Here is a 22,924-nt window from a genome sequence, read left to right on the forward strand (position 1 = left end):
AAAATTCACAAAAACATGTACCATTAATGTAAAGTACTGCTATCCATAGACACTGATGATCAACACCAGGTCTTATCACCAGCACTAATAATCAGTAAGATGGTATAGAGGGATATTTACCATCAAACCAAGCTATTTAAATCCTGCCCCTGTCCCTTGCAAAGCACATTCCCTGTTACAACTGCCATCACTTATACTTATTTAGCCACATTGTTCTAGTGGGGAGGCTTCTGCTTCCAGCCCTGGAATGACTGAGAGCTGAAAAGCAGCGGAAGCACAACCTCCACTTTCTAATTGCCACCCTTTCTCTCCCTGACTCAGACACAGCTAACACATCTGCCCAACACAGAAGTGCCTAAGAGGGGAGATGTCCCATCTGGGTAATGGTTTAAGCTAGAAAATGTCTCAAAGTATATGCTTTGAAGTGAGATTTGATGGATGTAAATGGAATGTATGTTATAGGGCAGCATCAGTAGAAGCAGACGATAACGACATGGTCAAAGGCTCAGAGTAGCAGAGCTCTGGATATGGTAGACAAGCAACACTGCTTTGGTTTGATAGGAGTATCTTGGTTAAACACAAAGAGAATATGAGGCACCACCGGGGATTTTCTTTTCCTTTTTTCTTTTTTTACATAGGTATGTGTGAGTGGTATGTATGTTTGAATATGTGTGGACACGTGTACATGTACATGTGTAAGTATGCATGTGTAAGTCGAAAGTTGATGCCATATATGAACCTCAGTGCCTCTCACTGATGCCAGTACTCACCACTTTGGCCATTCTAATGAGCGAGCTTGCCTCAGAGATTCACGGTCTCTATAACTGGGCATCAGCAACAGAGGTTAATGGGTTCTAGAGACTGGAACGCTTACACTTGGTCCTTACCCTGCATAGCAAGTGCTTTACCTGCTGATCCATCTCCCTGACTCCCAGTTGGGAAAGTCTAAAAAGTCATAAAGAAGATTCTCAACAAAAGGCAGTGATGATTCCTCAGTGGATAATTATTTGGTAAGTCTGGAAGTGTCAGTAGTTCATAAAGTTAAACAGAATGAAGAGGGAAATATGAGTTTGAGAATTGTTTCTTCCAATGGGAAGAATTGAAACTAACTTTCGATTAAGAGGCAGGAACAAGCCAGGGAAAGCAGCACTGCATGTGAACACACACAAAACACTACAGTTGGAGCAGATTTTTCAGTGAGTCATACACATACACACTGACAGCAGACAGAAAACAAAATCAGGGTACTTTATCCATCTCCCTCCCTCCCTAGTTCCCTTCCTTTTTCTCACTTCTTTCCTTCCTTTCGCTTTCTTCCTTTCCTGGTTTTTCAAGACAGGATTTCTCTATGTAGCCCTGGCTGTCCTGAAATTCACTCTGTAGACCAGGCTAGCATCAAACTCAGAGCTCCACCTCTTTGAAAATAAATTACATGGGAGGCCTGAAAATCGCTTTGTGGAGTTTTGTACCTACTAAGAGCTCTTAGACATTAAAGAGGCCCCTAGCAACTTAAATGAGAAATGAAACCCTTTTGCAAAGATGGTTTAAGGTACTCTTTTCCTGTTTTGAGGGGCAAAATGGAAGCAGATATCACTTACAGGAAGGTGCGTGAATACAGCAAATGTGCTCCGAAGGAAGGCAATGAGGTCAACGAGGTAATCACTAGCCTTGTTGTCTAGGTCCCCTGTCATCCAGTCGTAGTCAGCCAGCTGCAGAAACTGGTCAATCTTCTGATTTAAGTTTGTATATATCTCTTCTTCAGCTGCATGTCTAGCATCCTGTGAAATAATATTTAAATGTAAAAACACACCCAGATGTGTACATTGTAAAAGGCAAACATGTATGTGATGGAGCTACCACGTGTCTATACTCACTTAGGAAAACACCTAGAGTGTTAAATAACATGAGCTTTCAGGAACACTTCTCTTCCTCAAAGCCCAAAGGAACTTTTTCTAATCAATTTTCATATGTATTCACTGTTTCCCTTCTCTTTCTCAGGGCAGGGTTAAATAATCTACAAGAACAGCTATTCTTTTCCTTCACTAAATGAGGAAAATGTACTCACATACACCCCCCCTACAATCTATTTCCTTTTATTTTCTCATTTCTGTCAAAAGTAAATTTACTCTCAGAAATAGATTCCATTTTGACTCTTTGTATGACTCAAAGAAAAAAACAAAACAAACAAACAAACAAAAAGCTCGTTTCCACATTCCCAAGTTGCCTCCAAGCTCTGGTTCTTTCAGCTGCTTGTAAATACGCCTATGGAACAACTTCATCTACTATCTGTCCTGTACTTTCGGCATCATAATGCTCTTTCAAGGGCTTACGTACTTGTTCCATAAGATTTTTTTCTATGTAGCACAGTCCTAAAAAGATGCTAAAACAGCACCAAAGAGTTCCTAGATCCCATAAGTTTGTGTTAAGCTACGTAGGCGATTCACGTTGCACACTACCTAATAAATATTGTTGGACTTATTTTTCTAGGAAAGGTATTATCAGGATAAATTAATATGCATTATGGACAGAACAATCAGGATTATAATATGAAGAATGCCATGAACATCTTGCTATCACATCTGATATTCATCTTTCAGTATGAGGTTGCTTAATTTCTGTTAAACAATCTATCTAACAGTCTACCTCCCATTGCGTTCACTGTATGGCTCACCCATAGATTGTATTCACTCTAGTCTCAGATCTTCTCAATTTCTCTAGATGATTTAATTAGTTTCTATGGTTTCCTTGTCTGTATCAACACAGATATATCCTAAATATATTCTACCTCATGGGCACCTCTGCCCCTCAGAAATGTTGAAAGTATAAGACTGATAGCCAGGCATTGGTGGCACACAACTTTAATCCCAGTACTGGGGAGGCAGAGACACGCAGATCTCTCTGAGTTTGAGACCAGCCTGGTCTACAAGAGCTAGTTCCAGGACAGCCACCAAACCCACAGAGAAACCCTGTCTCGAAAAAACAAAACAAACAAACAAGAAAGTAAAAGACTGAGATCTGGACTTGGAATTTTCCACACTCTTAACCTGTTCTTTTCAGAGCAAGGCAGAAATCTAGAATGCATAACTGGAATCTTTCTTTCACAGTCAGAAACAGAGTTCTGCAACTTCCAATAGTTAAATGTGTCTAACTTATTATCCTTTTCTATATTTTCTCTTATTTAAATTTTGCGTGACTTTTGACTTTATAGTACAACCAAAGATAGTATTTATTTACATGAAAAATGCTTTCAAATTTATTAACTGACAAAATCATAGGTATTTGTCATGTTCAACTAGGTATTTTGAATGTGTAAATATTGTAAATGCCATAATAAATGCAATAACATAATGAACTAATTGACATACACAAATAAAGCTCAAAATAGCATTCATTGCCTCAAATATTTGTTAGTTTCTGTGAGGAAAAATTTTTCAACAGATCCTACCAGAAATTTTCAAGACACAATGCACTTATTAACTATAGCTATCTGCTGAAGAATGACTATTGAATTGCTTCAAAAATGTTGTGTGCATTGACAAAAATAGCCGTGCTCTGCTTTACTTATGTGAGTTCAACATTTTTAGATTCAATATGGAAGTAAAATCATGCAATACTTGTTTCCCTATGTTAATTTCACTTAGCATAATATCTTAAGCAATTATCCAAGATGCTACAAATGACCAAAAATGCCTTTTTTCATAAGGCAATATACAGTATTCAATTGTGTTTCTACAACACATTTCCTTTTCTATATATCCACTGATTGATTGTAGATTGACTCCCTATCTTGATTATAGTGACCAGCTATGTAAGAACATGTAGCAGAATTACTAAATCATACAGAATTTCTACTTTCAATTTTTTAAGACCTTCCACACTGTTTTCCCTAATGGCTAAACTTTACCTTTGTATTCAAAAAAAAAAAAAAAAATAGCACTGCCAAATTCAGAATCACCTACTTTTCTTCTTCAGCTATCTGCAAAGGGATGTAGTATTATGCACTTTATTTTAACTTTACATTTTCTGTTTATGTTAGACAGATATAAGGCATGCATCTGGGATTCTTGTAGCTTTTGCTGTTTTCACAGATGCCCAGTATCTTTTGTTGAAAGGAAATTCCACTCCACTCTCTCTCTATTGCTTTTACTCTTTCTAAAATATGTTGAATACATATGCACACGCAAAGCTTTAGGGTAAACAGTCCACTTTATTCATCTATTTGACCATTTTCTTGCCAATGTTATACCATCTCATTTCTGTGCCTTCATTTATGGTAAGGCATGAACTCAAGTACTCAATTCTCTACCTGTACTTTTTAAGATTTGTTGCCATTCTCTGCATTTTGCCTTTCCAAAATTCCTCTAAACATCCACAAAACAATTTGCTGAAATGCTGAAAGAGGGTGCAGCAAACATACACTTGGTTAGGAAAAACCAAGACTGATAACATTGTCCTTACACTCATAAAAATAAAAAATAGATCTCTGGTTTCTTTCATCAGAGTTTTGTAATTTCTATCATATAGGAACTGCACATAGATTAAGAATTTTTGTTTTACTTCTAGTTACTAACATAAATAGAATTTGTGGTTGTTGTTTTTCAAACTTCAAACTCTAGTTGATCACTACTAATATCAAAAAAGACTGACTTTTACTCCAAACTGCATCCTGAACCTTAATGTAATCAGTTTTTTCACTATTCTGTTATTTCCTTAGGGCTTTCTATACACACTCCTATTATTTAGAAACAAAGGGTTCTACTTCTTCCTTTGCTCTCCACACAGCTTCCTTGTCATGTGATGTTAGATGCTGGAGAGAGTGGTAAAAGAGGGTGTTTGAGGGTCTTGAACCCTGTCTGTCCCGGTCAATGTTCTGTGTGTTCTTTTCATGCAGGACAACACTCCCTATCAATGTCAGTTACTCAGCTGAGAAAGAAATCAGAGAAACTTCACCCTTTATGATAGCCACAAACAACATAAAATAACTTGGGGTAACTCTAACCAAACAGATGAAAGAGCTGTGTGACAAGAACTTTGAGTTGTTAAAGAAAGAAATTAAAGAAGATACCAGAAAATGAAAAGATTTCCCATGCTCTGGGATAGGTAGGATCAACATAGTAAAAATGGCAACCTTAAAAAAAGCATTCTAGAGATTCAATGCAATCTCCATCAAAATCTAAGCAAAATTCTTCACAGACCTTGAAAGGACAATACTCAATTTCATATGGAAAAAAAAATAAACAAAACAGGAAAGCCAAAACAATTCTGTATAATAAAGGAACTTTCCCTGTCTTCAAACTCTACTATAGAGCTGTAGTAATGAAAACAGTTTGGTATTGGCATAAAAAACAGACACAGACAGGTAGACCAACTGAATCGAATTAAAGACCCTAATATTAACCCATATACCTATGAGCACCTGATTTTTGACAAAGAAGCTAAATTTATACAATGGAAAAAAAGAAAGCATCTTCAACAATAGTGCTGGCATAACTGGATGCTGGTGTGTAGAAGACTGCAGATAGATGCATATCTATCGCCGTGCACAAAACTTAAGTCCAAATCAAAGACCTTAACATAAATCCAGCCACACTGAACCTCTTAGAAGAGAAAGTGGGAAGCACCCTTGAATTAATTGGCACAGGGGACCACTTCTCTTCCTGAACATAACACCAGTAGCATAGACACTGAGATCGACAGTTAATAAATGTGACCTCCTGAAACTGAGAAGCTTCTGTAAGGCAAAAGACACAGTCAACAAGACAAAACTGCTCCCTACAGAATGGGAAAGGATACTCACCAACTCCACATCTGACAGAGGGCTGATTTCCAACATATACAAAGAACACAAGAAGCTAGTCACCAAAACACCAAATAATTGAATCAAAAAGTGGGGTACAGAATTAAACAGAGAATTCTCAATAGAGGAATCTAAAAAGGCTGAAAGACACTTAAGAAAGTGTTCAACATCCTTAGCCATCAGGGAAATACAAATCAAAGCAACTCTGAGATACCATCTTATACCCATCTGAATGGCTAACATGAAAAACACCATTGGCAGTTTATGCTGGAGAGGATGTGAAGAAAGGGGAACAATCCTCCATTGCTGGTGGGAGTGGAAACTTGCATAGCCACTTGGAAATGAGTATGGCAGTTCCTCTGGAAAATGGGAATCAGTCTACCACAAGATCCATCAATTCCACTCTTAGGCATATACCCAAAGGATACACATTCATACAACAAGGACATCTGTTCAACTATGTTCATAGCAGTATTATTTGTAATAGCCAGAACCTGGAAGCAACCCAGATGCCCCTCAACCAAAGAATGGATACAGAAAATGTAGTACATTTACATAGTGGAGTACTACTCAGCAGAAAAACACAATGGAATCTTGAAATCTGAAGGCAAATGGATGGAACTAGAAGAACCCATCCTAAGTGAGATAACTCGGTCACAGAAAGGAAACATGGTATATACTCACTCATATATGGATATTAGACATGGAGCAAAGTTTTATTAGACTACAATCCACACCTCCAGAGAAGCTAGGAAACGAGGAGGACCATAAGAGAGACATATACAAGGTCCCTCGGTGAAGAGGAAAGGGACAAAAGCCCCTGAACACATTGGGAGCTTGGGGGGAGGGGAGAGGGAGGTATGAGAAAGAGGAGGGGGAGGAGAACATGAAGGATCAGGAAGATTGTGACAGGAAATGAATAGAGGAGAGCACGAAAAAGAGACACATCAAGAATGACCTCAACTAGGAATCTAAGTAATAGTGGAGAGGCTACCTTAAATGTCCTTTCCATATAGTAAGAATGATGACAACCTTAAATGCCATCCTAGAGCCTTCATCCAGTAGCTGATGGAAGCAGAAGCAGAGATTCACAGTAAGCACTGAGTCTAACTCCTGGAAAACAATTGTAGATAGGGAGGAGTGACAAACTAAGGGGTCAAGACCATGGTGGGAAAACACACAGAAATAGCTGACCTGAGCAAGTGGGAAATCATAGACCCCAGTCTAATAGCTGGGGAACCAATATAGGACCAAACCAGGCCCCCTGAACTGACGGTGGGTGTTAGCTAGGAGGACTGGGCAGTCCATGGGGCCTCTGGCAGTGGAACCAGGATGTGTCCTTAGTGCATGAATGGACTTTGGGAGCCTATTCCCCATGGAGGGATACTCTCTTAGCCTAGAGATACAAGGAAGGGCCTAGACCCTGCCCCAAATGACTTGATATATTTTAATGATCCCTCATGGAAGGCCTCACCCTTCCTAGGGAGTGGATGGGGGATTGGATGTGGGGGTTGGTGGGGGGAATGGGAGGATGGGAGGGAGAGGCTAACTGGGATTGATATGTAAAATAAGATTGTTTCTAATTTAAATAAAATTTATAAAAATAAATATTGGAATTACCTAAATTTTTTTTACTAAAAAAAGTTGCTAAAAATCTGCCATTTCTCTCTTCAAAATATTTTTCCACTTCTACCATTCCACATGAACATTATTGTTCACTTGAACTATTTCAAATGCATCCAATCTGAACTAACATCTTCCACGCTTATTAATTTAGAATGTCACGACAACCATTATTATATTCAAAGATAAGTCAGATCACCACAATCCCAATGCAGAAACTCCACACCAAACTTCAGAATAAAAATTATAATATTTATTATGTCCTATAGCACTAGAAATCAAATGGCCTTTTACCACAGAACTCTTCACACTTTCACTAGTGATTGCTACAACACTGCTAAATAGACCCCTTACCATCTCTGAATATGCCAGAACACACTGCCTTACTATTCCCTTCAGTGGGAATGCACACCTATAGAAATCTAAATGGTTCTGGGTTTGAATATGGTTTCAGGTCATCACCCCCTGCCCAATGCCCAGATAGCCACCAGCTATCAGTTCTTTAGAATATAAGTTCCACAAAATAGACACTTATTTTGTTCAGGAGTATAATACCAGAAGCACACCAGATGCTTTATTAAAATCTGTTAGATAGACAACAGACTGAAGGCATCTAATGTGTTTATTCTAGTACTTTTTACAGCTCTTTAAGGAAGTTAACAGTATCTGTGTTCCCTGTGACTCAAAGAAGCTGAGTCAACAGACTTTTTCTCTCTTACAAAATATACCAGATTGTCACACAATAAGTATATAAACAGTACTTATGATAAAGTGAATTAGTAAGTAGCTACTGTCTCTGTTTGAAAGCCGACAGGAGAACCTTATGGGCAGGGAAAAGTCAAGTGTGCCAGCTGTATTATGTCACTCATAGTAGAAGAAACAAGAGGAGCTCTGCCAGAAAACACCTTGAAGACCTTCTGATTGTGTCTGCCTCTTTTCCAGCATAAAGGTTTCCATCTGCAAGGGAAAGGTTTCAGGAAGCAGCAGTAGCTTAGGAAAACACATAACATGGAGCTTTTTCGCTGCCATGTTTACACTGACTTCTGGGTTGGCTTGCCTGAAACAGCTCTGGTAAAAACAATCTTTCAGCATGCTTTAAGCAATCAATGTTTCCCATCAAAGTGCTGTAGTATGACCTGTAATGTCCCTGCACTACTCATCAGCTCAGCATTTAACTGGCTGCTCAGCTCCAACAGCTTCCTACCTTCCCCTCATTCCCCTCAACATTCTAATACTGGAGCAAGTTAGGCATGGGGACTCATGTATGTATTCCCAGCACTCAGAAGGTTGACATGGGGGAATTACTTACACTTTGAGGCCAGCCCGGATTACACAGTGAGTTCTTGGATGGCCTGGGCTAGTATGTGAAACTCTATCTCAAAAACAAATGAAAAACTTTCTAAAACCCAGGAAAACACAGTACCAAGCATCCTTTAAACAGATTTCAGAACATAATTTGAAAAGTCACTGAAATTTTATAAATGAGACAGCCCGAGGAGAGTATTAGTAGACTCAGCATATTCTCCATCTGGAAGACAGTCTACTGAGTCTTATATTGTTATTCATTAACAAAGTATTCCCGGCCTAACACTGAATGATATAGTGACTCCTTTGAAGAAATATTTTGGCTTTCCTAGTCAAACAAAAAGGAACTTTTACAATAAAGTCTCTATCCACACTCTAAGAATAATCCCATGTAAGAATAATTTTGATTCCTACTAAAATTCCTGGATAGCTCTGAACCTCTGAGAGCTCGTATCCATTTTCATTCCATTCTGAGGGCCTCCTTATTAGATAAATCTTCACTAAAAATGCATCAGTATTAATATGTCATCAGTGCATTGTGTCTGTAGGTTTCTCATCTCTGAATTCAACCAATAGCAGACTAAAACTATTCAACATAAAAAACAAAACAAAACAAAAACAGAGCTGGTACTGAATTTGTGCAAAGTTACTACCATGCCATTGTTCCCTAAACAATATATGTGACAACACTATCATTTACTTGTCAAAACGTGAGTGATATAGAAATGATCTAAGTTTTGGGAGAATGCTGCATAGATTAGTGGTCTATCACACAAACTGCCCAATGGGTATCGTTACTGTTGTAATCAGACATTACTGAGCAATATGGAAGGAATGGCATGAACTTAGGATTATTAATAATGAAACTGTCTGAATAACCTTATTGGTAATGGGAAGAATGCCAGGGTCACCTTGTGAACGCCTCACTCAGTTGCTATCATAGAAATGTAAGGACTGGGTCACGTTCAACATTGCACGTCTTTCTAATAATAGAGGATAGCTAAGATCTTCCAAAAGTCCCTCTCTCATACACTGTAATCACTAAATGGGTTGATTTTGACTTCTACTCTGTGCCTACTTTTGAGAGAAGATACCTACAAAGTATCCCCTCTCAAAGGAAAAGGAAAACAACAGAGGACATAGATCATAGTTAAAAATCTTTTACTATGTATCTAATTGTCATCATTTTTGGATTTTTGAGTTTTACATAACAGGTTTTAAAACTACAACAATCATATAACAATAAAACTCAGACCATGCCTAGTGTGGTGGTGCCAGCCTTTAACCCCAGCTACTCAGGAGGAAGAGACAAGTGAATTTCTGGGAGTTCAAAGCCAGCTTGGTATACACAGGTCTATACCAGCCAGAGCTATGTAACAAGGCCTGGTCTCCACTCAGATTCATCCTTATATCAAATTCACTCTTTGTAATGTTCAAAACTATAACATATTTCTGATTAATACCCATGAAAAATTTCACATGGTAATATACAGGATTTTATTAAGACTCAGGGTTCTTCTAAGAGAAGGTGTCTATGCTCTAGAAACTTACCTACCACTAAACTTTCTTCTGTTTTACACAGGTGGTGTTTACTCTGATCTAACTAAGGCTGGTGAAAACTAATGCTGTAGCCTTGCAAAATTAATTAGAAAAAGGACTATTTGGAGTAAGGACTTAAATTAAGATTTAAAAAGTTAGACACAAAAAAAGAGAGAGTTACCAAATACAGAATTACAGTTGATATCTGTGTCAGCTATAATCACACTAGCTAGAAGATGTACCTGAAATTCTGTGGTTATTCTGAGCACACACAGACACACACACACCACCCTTGAACCTAAATTTATTGTCTAGGAAAATGGAGACCAAACCAAACTCTCCCTTATTCTAAGACATCTCATAAATCATCTTGCAGAAATGAAACCACATGTGAAATGGCCCAGACTGTGCCTACGGACTGTGCTCATGCTATCCCCTCTATGCTAATTCTCACCTTGAAAGTTGTGGTGCCATAGAGCTTGGTGGTGTGGACCGTCTCAGGAAGTACATTAGTGATATTGGTGATGAATTCCTCCAGGTATTTACAGGACTTCTCCAAGTGTGTTGTATTGATGATAATCTGGACAAGCTAGAAAACAGTAAGCACATACAATGCTCATTCACCTGAGAGATCAACAGGGCCAGGGTGCTCCACAGGCCACCTTACAGGTAAAGCCCTCCAAGAAAACTCCCCAGGCCTCTGGAGCATCTTGTACTTCCCGATTTCAAGTAGCACTTGTCACTATGTAGTAAATATATTTTTATTTTTTAATGTTAAACTAAGACAAAAGCTGCTATTCTTAATAAGAGGCCCTACAAAAGAAATATAGTTTCCAAAATGAATCAAGTGAATAAACAGCCAGTAAAACAATAAGCATAACTGAAAAGGCAACAGAAGTTTCAAAAGTAGCACACACAGAATGTGAGAAACAACAAACTACCTTAGTTTATAAGAAGAAGGACCTGAACACATAAGGCAGAGAAGACAAATGCCCTGATCTTGACGGTTTTCCCAATTCTCAATCTGCTTCCCAAACCCCAACATTAAAGTACTCTGGGAGAAATGCATACCCCTTAAAATGAGCAATTCATTATACTCTGTTGATTCTGTTGATCTTTCAAAGGGCAAAAAATCATATTTAGATCATCTAAATCAAAACACTCTTTTTAAAACTTTAAATTATTTGAGTTTTGCACAGTTATATAATACATCTTAGGCATTTCCAGGCCTTCAATTCTGATCATCCCCTTCTGTAACAGGAGCCCTTTTCCCCACAAGTCTCCATGTCTTCTGTCTGCCTGTGACACACTAAGTTTAATTACAGCTGCTTACCCAATTTAGGTGGGAGGAGGAAATTTACTGGAGCACGGGCAATTTATTGGTATCTATACCACTAAAGAAAGTGGCACCCCTCCCTCAAAAACTACTAGGCTCCAAGGGTCCCCCACGAAGGATGAAAGGCGGCTAGTGGCAAGGCTGTCTTGATATAAGGGACATAAATGGAACAGAGTTAAACTGGAGAACTAGAGATTGCCATTTTAAAATCAGCATTACCTATAAGAAACACATTCTGTCCATCAAAAGAGATTCTAATAATAAGAGGAATCATGTCATGCTATAGAAATTAAAAAAAAAAACAGTGGCAGTCAAAGAGAAAATTGCTCTGTTTTGCAGGATTTTGGCAGTTAAAAAAAAAAAAACAAGAAAGAAAGAAAAAGGAGGCGGCAATGCTGGGCACAGCAGTAATTTATCATGACTTTAAAAAGATCTGTCAACACAAGAGATCACCATGACAGCATCAGCAGTCTGTCAGTCACCCGTTATGTTTCACTGCCAAGCAAAGAATAGACTATTTAAACATTCCAGGGTTATAACACATTCCTGTCATTTTCAGAGGGAACACTGTCTGTTAGTAAGGCCTGATGATCTCTCCTGAAAGACAGCTTTCCAGACCCTTGCAAGGGAGAGGCTTTGGAGGCTAACTCTGCACTGAAGGATGAAATGAAGCAACCTGAGATACAGACAATCACCAAAGTCTGAGCAGCTTCCATGGTATCATTAAACCCAACTCACATTTCAAACTATCCTTGACATTGCTTCAAGATCACAGAATTATGAACATATCACATGTTAATTATGACTCATATAAAGTCCTATGACAGCAGTCCAGCAAAGAAAAACAGCAGCTCTTATAACCAAATGACAGAAGTCACTTTAATCACAATACTTCAGGAGACAAAGCACGATAAGAAGAGTTTGAGTCCAGTCTGGGATACTTAGCAAGGTCTTATCTACATTAAAAACAAACAAACAAACAAACAAACAAAACACCCTTCACACAAAGAAAATAAATTAACAAATCCTACTAGGAACAAGAAGTTTTCCATCTGTCCTTGCTGGCATGGGACACACAGAGTACCCTGTGGAGACCCTGCAGCCCAGAGCACCCTGTGGGGATCACTGTCCCAGCTCTTCCTGCACCCCCTCATGAGACTCAAGACAGAACAGCAGGTACTGGATTCTGGAAAACTCCAGAAAGAAAGGTGGCCATCATCTTAAATAATGTCAGCCATATGTTTCTAGCAGGTTTTAGTTCTCAACTATAATATATTTGCTTTGTCTTGCTTCCAGAAGCAGAGAATTCACCACCCCAAAACTTCCAGAGGATTGACCCAAACTATAAAGTAAGAAGACACATATTTTTAATGGCTCCCAACTGATAAATCTGCAAGGAGACAAAAACTGAATAGCAATAGCAATACTAGTCTCATTTGCAAAAATGAATAAACCTAAAACTGTAATGGATTTTATCTCCCTCTCATCTCTGCGCAGCTCAAAAAGCTTTATCCATTATTCAATTTATGCATCTCCAGGACTGAAACAAGTAAAATACCAAAATAACTGAACTGCTAGCTCAAATTTCCAAAGTTTCAATCAAATTTCTGACTTAAGTATATAAAATACCCTACAATAACTAACATGAGCACTGCCCCTGCTGCTGTGACTGGAGTAGGAGGTATACGGTGTGTGAGACATAACAGGACACAGCAATCTGGTCATTTGTCTAAATTACAACAGCAACAAAAGCAGCAGCTGTTGCTTCAGGTCTGCCGGGGGCTAATATTATCACAACTCTAAGTCTGGATGTTAGCTATGACCTACAGACACCTCTGGGTCTGCTTCCTTATATTACCATCCCGTCTGCCAGGCCAGTGGCAGTATTTTAAGTTAATTTATTGTGAAATGTACCCATCACGAAAGGAGGAAAGATACTTTAAAGGGAGACACTTGTACCTTGCTTTCGGCTATCAGACTATTGAGATAATGGGCCTCAGAGAACTAGAACTCCCCCCCACCACCACCCAGTGACGACATGCTAGAGAAGACAGGTTGGTGCCAGCCAGAGGGATAACTTGTCTCCTAGATGGAGACTTCTTGTAGCAGAGACTGGAGCTCAGACAATACTGGGTCAGTGATGAGCAGGACCACATGCAGACCAGGACTTCTTAAACATGCATAACCCTCATGCCAGGATGAACATGGAGGTCACTGGACCCACTCGCTCCTCTTTCCAACATGGACACTAGATTCATCTCTTTTCTTTGCTTTTCACTACTACCTGTCCCTGTGACCAACCCAATAAGGATGTGTACCTGAGCCTCACTTGCTGAGGCTGTCAGGACCAGTTTTTTATTCTAATTGTTTCAGTAACAGACAGAGCAAAGAACAAAGCTTATTTCAGTTTTTTTTTTTTTAGAGGAAAACCCTTTTCAAATGTTATCTCAAAGCCTATGCTGAAGTAATTACCAACATAGAACTTAAAATTACCCATGTTCATCATCTTTTAACTCAAAACAGATATATTAACATCAATATGGATACAAAAATACAGTGAATGCTTTCTATTTTATGTTTCTTTTTTATTTATTATTATTTTTTCTTATTTTACATATCAATCCCAGATCCCTCTCCCCCCTCCCTCCCATGCCCTTTGACCCACCCTCCCTCCCACCGCACAGGCAGGGTGATGCCTTCCAGGAGGGATCATCTAGATCTGTCAAGTCATTTGAAGTAGGGGCTAGGCCCTCCCTCCCGCCTCTAGGTTAAGGGAGAATCCCTCCATGGGGAATGTGCTCCCAAAGTCCTTTCATGCACCAGGGATACATCCTGGTTCCACTGTCAGAGGTCCATTAGTCTGCCCAGGCCTTCAAACTGAGACCCACGGTCCAGGGGGTCTGCCTGTATAATACTGGTTTCCCAGCTATCAGTCTGGGGGTCCATAAGCTCCCCCTTGTTCAGGTCAGCTGTCTCACAGTGAATGCATTCTAAATAATAAGATACATAATAAAGCATCACGTAGAGTATGTGCTCAGTTCCTGAGAATACATCTTGATATAGACACACTTGATATGTCATAATAGGACATCTTGTTCTAATCTTTCAGTTTGTCCAAATTAAAAAAAAAATCCATTTTATACTATACCTGACAAGCAGTGTTTGCATATCCATGCCCAAAATACTTAGTAGTAGCAATCAGTGATGTACTGATATTCTCTATGGCTAAAATACTGCTCTAAATACTTAGCATGTTCACTTAATGCTCACATAATCCAATGAAACGTGATGCCACTGTCTCCGCTTACACATAAAGCTCAGAACTTTCCCAAGAACACACAGCTGAGCAAGGCAGAAGCACTGGGTAAAGGCGGATGTGCACAGTCATCAACTGAGAAGCAGCTCATGAAAAGCTGCACCTGCTGACTCACGAAGGCACCATACGCAGTTGGAGACAGCAGGTTCCAGCAGGAGCTAGAGCTAGAAGGTGTATGAAACATGCAGAAGCAACGGAGCATAAGAGCAGCAAGAAGGCTGGGGGAAGAGAGCATAGGGGCAGGGCATAGAGAAAGAGAGGAGCAGCATCATGTAGCCCAACGAAAGAAAAGCAGATTGACAGGGAAAGCTCATATGGAGTCTTAAACGATGCTGAAGTGCATATTTTCAACACGTTTCTGTCACTTGAGTGCTCTGTAACAACAAAGCATTTCTAACCAGAACATAAAATCTTTACCTCTGTTGGCACAAGATAATTAAATTGGTTAATTCTGGGAGAAGAAATATTATAAAGATAGAGATGGCAAAGTACAGATTTTCCCAACTGACATTCAGAAAGGAAACAATACACTCCAATAACATCGGAAGAGCTTCTGACCCCCTACTCCCACTTATCCTTGTTTGTAGTTTCCCTGGTTAAACAAACAAACAAACAAATAAGCAAGCAAGTAAATAAATAAATAAATAAATAAATAAGATAGGCCATTTTCAGACACAGACAGTCAATCCATGACAATTCTATTCCAAGCAATGACAAACAAATGCAGGAGAATGAGAAGCTCCTAAAACATGGCTACATGGACTTCCAACTTTTAAAAACTGTGGTAAGTGTAGCCCCATCACAGCCAGTGTCATACCTCAGGGGGTTCCTTATCTCAATACAGAGAAAGACTCCATGCCAGTGCTCATCTATCTGGTTTGCTGTTGTCTTTGGTATAGGTTGCCATAATACTAGTATAGTATAGTGTAGTGTGATGTAGTGTAGTGTAGTATAGTATCATTAATCATTTTCTGAATTCCACCATCATTCTTGACATTACGCAATTAGAACCCTTCATTATTTCTAGAGGAACTGACACTGGATCTGTGCTAGAGCTGTAAGAAACATATGGTTTGCAGCCTATTAACTCCTCAAGAAAAAAATTTCCTTAGCCTAAGCTCTCACTTGGGGCACACTGCCTTCAGGGAACAGCAAGGTAAGACATGACCATGAAACCCTAAATTTCCAAAGGAAAGGAAAGCTCATAACTTTCTAGTTTTATGACTAGGTTTCAGTAAGTCAAACCTTCAGTTTATCCTTTACTGCAAAAAAGTGAAAGGACTTTCTCTCTTTACTAGGAGAGACTGTAAGCTATTACTTCCTCTCCTGGGCCTCATTCACAAATCTCCATGCTTTTGCTAAACAGGTAACATGGTGATAGAGTAATTACCAATCATATCCAGAAGACATCAAAACAATAAAAGCCAAGTAAATCTAACATGGACCAAGAGACCCAAGTGCCAATACCGCTGGCATCACTAACAAATTAGGCAAAGTGCATGCAGAGGACACCCAGCATGGTCACCTTCACTAAGAGCTACTTTACCTCAGTAAGGCCAATGTTCTTTCTCTTAATGACATTCTGCAGAGAGTTGCTCAGAGTCCTGGTCAGTAACAGGTTTGTAGACTTACGGATCATGTCATCAACTTCAGTGGAGCTGAAATGTAAATCATGAACTCAGTTGCAGCCTGGATAACTAGATTTGGTGAATGAGCAGGTGCCAGAAATTCTTACAGCAGCAGGAGTTGTAGCTGGCTTAGCAGAAGCAGAGGCAGCAGTGGTAGTAAAGGGACCAGTGACATATAATGTGATCTGTGTGCCAGAAAGTATTCCAAGCACTTTACCAAATACCTTCAGATTTTGTTCTAGTAGACATTTACTTTGCTTCATTAAAGAAAAAAATTATCTACAGAAATCTGCCTAGATTGTATTGTCACATTTAAATAATTAAGATGTGCAGGCTGGGGCTAGAGATGCTCAGAGGTTAAGAGCACTGACTGCTCTTCCAAATGATCCAGGTTCAACTCCTAATACCCATACAGCAGTTAACAACTATCTCCAGCTGCGAGATCTGACAACCTCATGACAGACATACATGCAGGCAAAATACCAATGCAAATAAAAAGTAAATAAATTTAAAAAGAAGCGCAGGTTAATTTCCAGTGTCAGAAAAGCAACCATTCTGAAGAACAGTATCAATTACGTTTTTATGCATTTACCCAACACACACCACACACACACACACACACACACACACACATGCACGCACGCACGCACGCACACCTATGACAAAATTAAAACAAAAAAAATAGTTTACATCCTCCTTAACTGGGTTTATCTTCCTCATCACTCATCATTTTTAGTCTCCTTTCTTTATTTGATAATTTTTTTATTTAAATTTGCAACAAGCTTGTTTTACATGTCAATTCCAGTTCCTTCTCCCTCTGCTTCCCTGTCTCCCCCCCAACTGCCATCCTATCCTCTTTCTGCTACCCAGGGAGGGTGAGGCCTTCCATGGGGGATCTTCAAAGTCTGACATATCATTTGGAGCAGGGCTTAGGCTGAGAGAGTATCCATCTATGTGGAATGGGCTCCAAAATCCAATTGTATAATAGGAATAAATACTGATTCACTACCAGAGGCCCCATAGAATGCCCAGTCCTCCTAAAACACCCATGTTCAGGGGGTCTGGGTCAGTCCTATAATGGTTTCCCAGCTATCAGACAGGGGTCCATGAGCTCCCCCTTGTTCAGGTCAACTGTTTCTGGAGGTTTCTCCAGCCTGGTCTTGACCCCTTTGCTCATCACTCCTTCCATTCTGCAACTGGATTCCAGAATCTCAGGTAGTGTTTAGCTGTGGCTGTCTGCTTCTGCTTCCATCAGCTACTGGATGAAGGCTCTAGGATGGCATATAAGGTAGTCATCAATCTCATATCAGGGAAGGACATTTAAGGTAGCCTCTCCACTATTGCTTAGATTGTTAGTTGGGATCATCCTTGTAGATCTTTGGACATTAACCTAGTGCCAGATTTCTCTTCAAACCTATAATGGCTCCCTCTATTATAGAATCTCTTTTCTTGCTTTCCTCTATTTTCCCTGACTCAATTTTCCTTCTCCCTCATGCCCTCCTCTCCCTTTCTCTTTCTCCTAACTCCCTCTCCCCTCCCCCCATGCTCCCAATGTGCTCGGGTGATCTTGTCCCTTTCCCCTTCTCCGGGGGACCACGTATGTGTCTCTGTTATGGTCCTCCTTGTTTCCTAGCTTTTCTGGCGGTCTCCTTTCTACATGTTATGCTACACATGTATATTTCTTTACAAGCACGAATGTAACATTGCAGGCTAGAATCTGTATATGAGGGAAAACATAAAGTGTTTTGTTTTTTTTTTTTCTTTCTGAGATTGAGTGACCTCACTTAAAATTAAACAGTCTAAATAGAATCATTTTTCCTGCAATTAAGTGATTTTACTTTTCTTTAGAGTTGAATAGTATTCTATTTTATATGTGCCAGATATTTATTATCAGTTCATATGTTGGGTGACATTTAGGCTGGTTCTATTTCCCTGCAATAGTGAATAGAAAGGCAATGAACATAGATGTATGGATATCTCTGTGGTAGGGGGTGGAGTTCTCTTGATATAAACAAAGACTGGAATAGTTAGGGCATATGGTGGCTCTATTCTTAATTTTTGAGGCACCTGCAAACTGATTTCCAGAATGGCTATATTATTAATTTACATCCCACCAGCAATGAATAAGGGTCCCTCATCTTTGCATCTTCTCTCCAACATTTGCTGTTGGATTTCTTGATGACAACTGTTTAGACTGAGGTAAGATGGTGTTTCAAGGCAATTTTAATAATCTATTAAAATACTTTTTCTCTCCTGTTCTCTTAATGGCCACAGAGATGCTCAGCAATTGAAGTAGTTACCCAGACAGAGCATCCAATCCGCGCCCCCCTTGTTTAGAAAGCCAAAATTCATTACAAAGATGTACTTTCATGGTGTTAAGGAAAACAAAATCTATGTGTGCATTGTACTTTTAATTGAGGTCAGAGTATCACTTTATTACAAGAGACTCTGCTGTTGACAAAAGCATTCAAAACAGCTACATAGCTTTAGAATTTATGGATAATATAGCTTTTCACAATAGATAATAATTTTCAACATTGTTTGATGGAAGGGAAAATATTCAGACAGAAAAAATTAACAATTATATTTTAAATCTGCATAAGAAATCTCCATCTAATATTTCTCTGACTTGGAGACACTTTGAGAGGACGGTTTCCCACTTCACAAATAAGTCTATTCTAATACAGCTCTAAGTAAAGAAATGGTCTCTGACTCCAAACTTATAAGGAAAATATATTCTGAGGTAAAAGGCAAATGTCAACCCAGTATTAAAGGAAAAGTGCAGAATTCCTTCAAGTTGAGGGAATATTTCATTTAAATTGTGAATATGAAACTCATCAAAGGAAGTTTTGAAACAACAACTTAATAAACACCAATCAACTCTTTAAAAAAAAAACTAAAAGAAGAAAGAGAAGAAAAACACTCTAATATAACATTAAAAAACTTAGGATTCAAATAAGAAAAACATTTAAGTAATTTATCTACATTATCCTAATATTACCTTTCCCCAAAAGAGTAAGTGAAAATAGGCCAATTTGTTAACTGACTTAAAATAATTTCCTGTCAATAACATATATATATATATATATACACACACATATATATGTATGTGTATATATGTATATATATACACATACACACATATATGTAAACACACACACACACACACACAAACATCCTTAGAGACTGACCTCTCATGTGAGGTTGTACAATCACTGGGGTGTATTGTAGAGTTAAAATCATAGGATGGGAGGCATGGAGAAAAAATGTCTTGGTATTTACCTTTCAAAGGTAATCTGATTTCAAGGGGGGGGACTTTTCTAAAAAAATTAATTGTAGTGAGGTAGTCCTTCTGTAGCACTGACCACGCCCATTGGGGGGTGGAGCGATGGGCGGAGGTGACCTGAGGAAGGAGGTCGGAGGGGGCCAGGAAGGCGCTCTCTTTCTGGCATGACTCGGACAGGAGAGGATCGGGTTGAATTTCCTGGTGTTCATCTGTCTAGGTTGTAAGTTATTTCTCCCTGAATAAACATCTATTCAGCCTATTTGTTTATCCTGATCCTTATTTACCGCAATAATTAATCTTGGTTTTAGATGGAACTTTTAATTGTACTATCCCCATGTTTCATTGTTTTCATAGTAAGAACAATAATTAACAGAGCTTTTTGCATTACACAGAAGGCTGATGCAGGAAAACAGTACGTTCAAGGCCTCATGGAATACAGATGGGACTCAAAGCTGTGCTGAGCAACTTAACTTGTCTCAGCATTTTAAAGTAAAAAGGCTGGAGACCAGATTGTTGGTAGAGAACTTGCCTAGCATACCAGAAGACCTATCTATATTTAACTCAAAGCAGTGACTCAACCCAATTACTAATTGTACTTATTTTCAGAAAAGTTTCACATATGATATACTCTGCTCATTCATTATTTCTGCAAATTTACCAAGTGTAAGTACAGATGTTGTGTTGAGTCTTTTCAGGTACTCTTGGTCTGAGCAGTGTGGCTGCTATGTAATCCTGAATTTCTGCAGCAATTAATATTAGTTTTCCAGTCCTCAGGTAGGTAAAATCCCCTTTGGAGATAAAGGCCTTCCTTTTATGCTCTTAATGTCATTACTACTAAATAGTGCCTAACTAACTAGATATTTGCCAAAAGATATACAGACTAAACCAATAAATGAGCCAAAAAACAAAGAAGCTTGTGGTTAGGACAGACACACTAGCAGAGCAACAATACTATTTCCAAAGACTGTGTTACTGCTCCAATCTCACTATAAAATTTTATCTAGTAGAATGATAGACTAAACAAATATTTCCAGTAATTTTCTGCCGATACTGTCTAAAATGTAAGATATACTTTTTCAGGTTATTCAAAATCTTTTCCCTTCTACAATAACTATAAAAAGCAGTGTCCCACAGTGAAAGCCTATACCAAGGCTTCCAAACTCATAGCTAAAGGAACAGCAAATATTTTACACAGTATATATTTTAGAGGAAGTAACAATTTAAGCACTGGACTGGTTCCCAGTGTCTTCTGTTATACCTTAGATGAAGATCTTCTGAAAACTTCAGGCAGGCGTAGATAAACTCTTTAATCTGGTTGTAAACTTTTGGCACAAATTCAGAGAAAGGAAACTTTTTGGGAAATGGTTGCTGTAAATGTAAGAATTAATGGAAGCAAGTCACTAAACCCATTGAAGACACTTGAAATTATTTAAAATGAAAAAAAAAACCAACATTATTCTACTTTGTGAGGTATTGAGTTAACAGTATCAAATGTTAAAAAAAAAAAATTCCAAGAGATTTCTGATACTTAAAAGAATAAGACAACTTGATACAAATAAGGTTAATGTGGGAACAAAGAGTCTTAATCAAGAAAATGCCACCATATGAATAGGCTGTAGGTGAGTCTGTGGGACATTTTCTTTTATAATTATTTTATTCACTTATTATTTTAGTTTATGTACATGTGTGTTTTGCCTGTATGCATCCATACACACCATATAAATTCAGTGCTTGGGGTGGCCACATGAGGGTGTTAGATGCCTGAAAGTGGAGTTACAGGTGGTGTGAGCTGCCATACGTGTGCTTAGAGACAAACTTGGTCCTCTGCAAGAGCAGCCATGGTGCTTTTAACCAGAGCCATCTTCCAGCCCTAAAGCATTTATTGGTTCATGATTAATGTGGGAGGGCCTAGCTCACTGTGGGAAGGCAGTTCAGGGTGGTATAAGGAAATAGGCCAAGCAAGCTGTAAGAAAGCAAGCCAGGAAGCAGCATCTGCTTCAGGTCCAGGCTCCAGATTCTGGCCGTAAGTTCCTTCCCTCAAGCGGATGCACTGAGACTTGAGAGTTTTAAGCTAGAGTAAATCTTTCCTCTCCCAAATTGCTTTTGGCCATTGTGTTTCATCATAACAATAGAGCCTTAAGAAAAACTGGTACCAAGGTTTTGGGTATGACTGCAGCAGACCTGACCATGTGTTTAGTCCGAGAACCGTGAAGGACTCTAGAACTTTGGAATTGAAAAGTCATTGACTATTTGAGGCTTAATGAACTATTGTATGAGTTTGGTAGTTAAGCATATTGAAAGCAATGCAGAAGATGGAGTCCTGACTTGAAAAGTTTCAAAGGGAAATTTGGGAGTCCCTTAAAGACTCAAATAGGGCAATTTGGTATCTTGAGCTTTTAGAATTTCTGGTTGTAATCAGCTGGTGCTGAAGAAACAGATGTACTTAAAAAGAGGCCAGAATGACTTAAGTAAAACCTTTGCTTTACCAGGACAATTGATGCTGGTTAGTTAAAACCTAGAAAGTAGTGATGATTAAGAAGAAACCAGCAGCACCACTGAGGACATAAATCTGGGAGTATTGTCTCAGGGTCAGCACATTGTTGTGGGATATTGTACACTGTGTGAAGGTATATTGCTGTGATTGGTGTACTAAAAAGCTGAATGGCCAATAGTGAGGCAAGGGGCATAGGTGGGATTTCTGGAGAGAGAAAATACAGAGGAGAATAATCTCAGTGTGCAGGAGACATGGCGAGGGGAGGCACCAAACAGACAGAGGGGGCTGGACACACAGAATGAAGGACATGGTAAAATATAGATTAATATAAATGGGGTAATTGAAGTCCTATGCTAGTTAGGAAAACGCCTAAGCTATAGGCTGAACTTTCATAATTAACAGTAAGTCTCCTGGTCATTATTTGGGAGCTGACTGGCAGGACAGAGAAAGACTCACTGGAGCACATAGAGGTTGTGGCCCAGTGGGAGCCATGGCTGCATCACACGCTGGCAGCTGAACTTGGTAAGGCGTAAGAGTCCTCCAGGTGGTACTGATTTTTAAGGCACGAAGGTTAATAGAGAACAGTGATAGTTTGGCATG

At 39.0% G+C, this 22,924-nt stretch overlaps 1 protein-coding gene across 1 annotated transcript in view; it reads right to left on the reverse strand.

Moving 5' to 3' along the window:
• Nucleotides 1-22,924, reverse strand: part of Exoc6b (exocyst complex component 6B) — a 369,762-nt gene that overhangs the window by 150,025 nt on the left and 196,813 nt on the right. The window contains exons 15-18 of the mRNA XM_051203059.1: nt 21,089-21,198; nt 16,463-16,574; nt 10,719-10,853; nt 1,599-1,778 (exon numbers count right to left, since the gene is read on the reverse strand). Coding sequence (XP_051059016.1) covers nt 1,599-1,778; nt 10,719-10,853; nt 16,463-16,574; nt 21,089-21,198 — 537 coding nt within the window. The remainder of the gene's footprint in view (nt 1-1,598; nt 1,779-10,718; nt 10,854-16,462; nt 16,575-21,088; nt 21,199-22,924) is intronic.

This window comes from Phodopus roborovskii, unplaced genomic scaffold, assembly GCF_943737965.1.
Source record: "Phodopus roborovskii unplaced genomic scaffold, PHOROB, whole genome shotgun sequence".
Taxonomy (NCBI): Eukaryota; Metazoa; Chordata; class Mammalia; order Rodentia; family Cricetidae; genus Phodopus; species Phodopus roborovskii.